General features: G+C 38.2%; 1 protein-coding gene across 1 annotated transcript in view; it reads left to right on the top strand.

Moving 5' to 3' along the window:
* The window catches only part of DEPDC4 (DEP domain containing 4), a 26547-nt gene extending 21193 nt beyond the window's left edge, over positions 1–5354 (top strand). Inside the window, 1 exon segment of the mRNA XM_077772184.1 lies at positions 4781–5354. Within this exon segment, the coding sequence (XP_077628310.1) occupies positions 4781–4940 (160 nt within the window). The 3' untranslated portion in view covers positions 4941–5354.
* Positions 5355–5572: the final 218 nt, after the last annotated feature.

Here is a 5572-nt window from a genome sequence, read left to right on the forward strand (position 1 = left end):
ATTACTTGACGCTAATATTGAGCCCTACTATGTGTCAGACACTCTGCTGAGCACTAATGTGGATTTATGAAATTCTTTCTTCTACATAATATTTTTTGCAGCCATTATTATTATTCTATTTTATAGGTAAGGTAACTGAAACTTAGAGAGAGGTTAATTAATGTGGCCTACTAGAAAAGTGGGTAATATTTTTTGCCTTTAAAATAAAGTTTCGGGGGCTGAGTCAGTTAAGTGTCCAAGTCTTGATCTTGGCTCAGGTTATGATCTCATGGTTTGTGAGAAGGAACTGACAGTGCACAGGCTGCCTGAATCCTCTCTGTCCCTCTCTCTCTCTTTGACCCTCCCCCTCTTGTGCACACACACACTCTCTCTCAAAATAAATAAATAAACATTTAAAAAAATTCTAGGGCATTAGTAATTTTTAGAAAAACATTCATAGAGTAGGGCATTACCTGCCTGAATTACTTGGAATTTCTCAGCTAATAAATTTCCTCTCATTCCCTTTTTGAACACAGGGTATATGGCAACAGATACGTTGCCACATGTATCCTGTCTGATATGGTTAAACAACAATGGTAATGAAGTATTTTGAACTTAACATCTGGAATCTTTTTGGATTAATTCAATCATGTCTTACTAAACTTCATTTGGCTGCCATTACTACATTAGATTTTTACATTAAATTTCTCATTACTTTTGGCTTTTGAGGGAAGTGGAGGGACTGTAGGCATTTAATATTTATCTCTGTTCAACAATATGCTTTAAAGGGAGATAATAAATATAAGAGCTTGCCCAGTGCTAAGTACTGCACTTGGAAATAAAAAAATGATCTAATAATATTTTCTTCTAAATAGCTTAGCTATATTGTCTCTTCTTAAAATTTATTCCTTATTGAATAAAATTATCAGATTATACCATTATGCAATTTAATTGAATTTTTAAATTGTCCTTCTGTTTTATGTTGTATGCTCTTTTCCCTATACTTGAACTGATACTTAAAGTTCATGACTGTTGATTTAAAATGCTCCTGATATCAAATACTCATCTATCCATCTATTCAATTATTCACTAAACATGTTTTGAATATCTACTATGCACCAGACTTTGCATAAGCACCAGGAAATACAAAAATGTATAATATAATGTCCCTGTTTACAGTAAGCTCATGTGCCATTGTCCCAAGTGACTGGCACATAGTAGATGCTCAATAGATATTTGTGGAATAAATCTATTCAGTGATTGATGTATGAGGGGCGCCTGAATGGCTCAGTCGGTTGAGCGTCCAACTTCGGCTCAGGTCATGATCTCATGATTCAGTGGGTTCGTGCCCCATGTCGGGCTCTGTGCTGACAAGCTAGCTCAGAGCCTGGAGCCTGCTTCAGATCCTGTGTTTCCCTCTCTCTCTGACCCTCCCTTGCTCACGCTGCCTCTCTCTCTCTCTCAGAAATTAAAAAAAAAAAAACATTAAAAAAAAGAATTGATGTATGAGAGAGACAGCCAGTATAAATCAACTATAACAAAATATAATAGGGATATGTCCAAGCCAGATGAAGTTATGGAAGACCAGAGAAGGATTACCTAACCTTGTGTGAGGGAATCAGACTAGGCTTGTGGATGAGATAGGGCTTGGTAGGAGTCTTAAATTTAGTAGCTGTTAGCTAAACCAAAAGAGTAATGAAGGGAAGGACATTCTGGACTAATGAACATTGTGAGCAAAGATAAGTGCTAGAAACTGTAGCCAAGGGGTGGCAGGGATTGACACTAGAGAAATAGATATATGTCAGATCCTGAAGGGCCTCATTTAGCAACCAAGAAATTCACTAGGCAGCTGGGGAGGCATTGAAACTTTTTAAGCCAGTGACACAGCTAGATTCATATTTTAGATAAAGCATACTTAGTAGCAGTATGTAGAATGGGTCGGCAGTGTTCTTAGTTAGGAGGTATTGCAGTAGTCCAAGTGAGAAATGATGCAGTCCTGTACTATGGTGAAGGCAAGAGGGATGCAGAGGAGGGGGTAGGTGTGACAAATATTTGGGAAGAAATACTTGACTGCATCTAGGGGTCAGGGAGTAAGGTGACTCATAGATGACTCAAGCTTCCAGGTGGGGTGACTGCCACCAATTCTGACAGAAAGAGGGACATGTTTAGGGAGATGATTAAATCTGTTTTGGCCTTTTGGTTTAAGATATGTGTAGGACATCCTGGCTGAGATTTTCAGCAGGGCAGCTGGATGTGCAACATTGAAGCTAAGGGGAGAGATATGAGCTAAAACTAAGTAGCTGGGAGCATGTGGAAACTGAAGTACCTTGGAGTACATTGAGTAAAATAGGAGGTCCAAGAATAAAATATTAAGGGACACCAACAGTCAAAGGGTGGATAAAGAGGAACCTATGAATGAGAGAGAAGAAATGTGAGAAGGGGAATGAGGTGAAGTCATGGCCATAAGGCCAAGGAGACGTAACACTTTAAGGAGGAGGAGGGCTGCATGTGGCAGAAGATCAGGACTTGGCCCATTCTCTGCACCGAGCCAATTAATGAGAGCTGATTCAGCAGTTTGAGGGGCAAAGGTCAGGTTGCAGTGGGATGAAAGGGAAATTAAGAGTGGACATATGCTAAGGGGAAGAGAGAAACTCGGCAACGATGGGGATGGTGCTGAGTCAAATCAGAGGTTTGGACCCACTGATCTGCTGAAAGGAAAGCAGAGGACATGTGCTCAAGGGCACAGGACCAAAGGTTTGCCTGGCACAGGAGGAGAGATATTAGAATGAGGATGACAGTGTGTGTGGGTGTAAATAAATGTGTAAGTTCAAGGTGGAAAGTTGAGGGAGACTGTCAAGAGATGAACCCATTTTCCTTGACAAAGTAGGAGGAGGAGGTAATATTGTATGAGGAGTTGGACCAATAAATGGATCACGTGGGAGGAGGGGGATAGTTTGAAATAGACGTTTATGGGAATGGGAAAAGCAGCTGAGAAAGGACTAGTAAATGGATTGATGAGTAATTCTAAGACCTAGATAAAGTAGATTATAAATGTTCGTGGAGCCGATTTGTGCAACGTGATTTTCTCAGCAGCACTTACTTACTTGAATGGTGGAGTGGAAAAGGTGGATTCGAGCATTGAGGAGGAGCTGGGATTTTGCTTGTCAGCTGTTGCACGAGAGAATTGAGGACATGTGGTAGTGAGAAAGTGGTGCAAATGTTCAATTATGTGTCCAATTCAAGACAGGAAGGAAGAGGTGATAGACAAAAAAAGGTGGCACATCTGAGATGTGACAAGATGGACAAGAGTTATGACAGCTCTAAAGGCATCTATCATAGTGGTAAAGAAAGACTCCAGGCCCTGGGAGTGCACAGTCCTTGCTTCAGATCCTAGCTCAGCCACTCGCTGGCCATGAGGTCCAAGCTTTTGTTTCTTTATCGGTAATGTAAAGCTGATACTACTAACATCTATCCACCTAGGCCTGAGGATACTGTAGATTTATTGAGGAAAAAGCACCAAAAGTTTGGCACATGATAAGCACTCATTGTAAGCTACTACTATATTATTATTTGAAGGATAGTAGATTCTGTGTAGAGAGTTGGGTTCAAGAGTTTACATTTTCAAAGCCAGTATAATTCCAGGATATCACCATAGGTGTGTTTAATTAAAAGCCATTATGGTGAAGATAGGAAAAAACCCTAAAACTGGTGGATTTCAAAGTTTACTCTGATTGTCTGTGACTCCCTCCCTCTCTGACCCTTCCCTGCTCACGCTGTCTCTCTCTCTCCTAGAAATAAATAAAACATTTAAAAATTTTTTAAAAAAAGTTTACTATAATTAAGAATTGCTTTGCTGTCTTCACCTGTGGATCAGCAGCAGGAGAGGCTTAGGTGACTATACACGCTAAGGCAGCTCACGGAACAGTGAAAAAACCTCTACTCATGTTCATGAAATTATTTGTTTGTGTTTTGAACATGCCTCTGATGGGGTTCATGACATGCCACCCCCAGAATATGACATTTGGCATATTGAGTACTTTAAGCTGAAAGAGTCTGAGAAAATGACTGAAGCAGTGAAGTCACCCTGACCTCCTCCCCCTTGCTCTTCTTCACTGAAAAAGGCCGTAAAACCCTCACACAAGAGGTGCCCTCTTTACATTCATGGTAAGGAGTATTTTTATCTCCGAAAACAAAAGGATAGCAAGAAGGTTCTGAACAAACAGTTCTTGCTAAGTTTTCTCCAATTTATTATAGTCACTTAATACTCAACCTATCATATTCTTCACAGCTGTCCACTCTTCATCAAACCTAGCAGAAAAGCACAGAGGACTGTTTCTTTGAGTTTTCATTTCCTTGTGAAGGTTCCTGTGTCACACAAAACTTAATTTGTATGCTTTTCTCCTGTTAATTTGTCTTTACTAATTTACTTTGAGAACCAGCCAGGGACCCTAAGAGGGTCAAGGAAAACTTTTTCCTCCCATATACCTCCAATTTATTAGCCACATCATTTAAATTCCTTGTCTATATGTCCTGAAACTGGACAGTAGTTATTTGTTTCTACTTTATGGAGACATTTTGAAGATCCAATAAAATAATGTATGTAAAATAAGATAGTATGTCTTTTGCTATGGAGTACTTTGTAAAGAACTTTTAATTGCTCTGAAGCAAAGAAAATACGAGCGTAAGTAATATCATCCACCATATTCTGGAAAAAAAGAAGTCCAGAATAAAGCCAGTTTGGATATAAACGTTTCAGTTTTTTCTTTTTAACTTGCTTTTCCAACTATACTTTTTTTTTAAGTTTCACATTTTGCCAACATTTGACATACAAGGAGTTTGGGGGAAAAAACGACAGTCCCCAGTTGGCTCTTCAGATTAAGTGTAACACCAAAATCTCTTTGAATTACAAAAAGAAATTAATTAAGAAATTTCAAAAACACTATCTGGAAGTTTTACATTAACATTTCTGGGGCAAGAAACTATAATTTAATTTCAAACAACTCTCTGGTGATTTTCTCAAACTGCTATACTTAGACTTCAGATATAGGGTAGCCTAAGGATTTTAAGTGTGATCATGCTTAAAGTGTGTTAAGGAAGGTGGATAAAAGGTAGCGGCTTCCACTTACAAAATAAGGGCCATGGGGATATAACATACAGCATGGTGACTATAGTTAATAATACTGTGCTGCACATTTGAAAGATGCTGAGGGAGTAAATCTTTAAAAAGTTAAGAAAGTTTTCAACTTTACAAGGAAATACAAATTAAGGTCACGTATGCCAATTCATTTATTATGCTGTTAAAACCACTTACTAAATGTACTATTAATAGGAATATGATACAGTTACATTCTTAAAAAGATTTTTTTCCCACAGAAAAGGAAAATTTCATGCATTTATTCTCTGAAGAAAGCATGAACGTTCCTTAGTACATATTAATTTTTGAGTTACTCTCTTAGGCTACTGTGAATCATCTAAATAGAGTAATATTTTTTAAAGTAGAATATTTTAAAAGTCACAAATTTAGAATTCCTTAATATCTAAAGCCATAATTTTGCCTTCACTAATTCTTCATTAGCTCATTACAAACATAAGC

Source organism: Crocuta crocuta, unplaced genomic scaffold, assembly GCF_008692635.1.
Source record: "Crocuta crocuta isolate KB4526 unplaced genomic scaffold, BGI_CrCroc_1.0 scaffold216, whole genome shotgun sequence".
Taxonomy (NCBI): domain Eukaryota; kingdom Metazoa; phylum Chordata; class Mammalia; order Carnivora; family Hyaenidae; genus Crocuta; species Crocuta crocuta.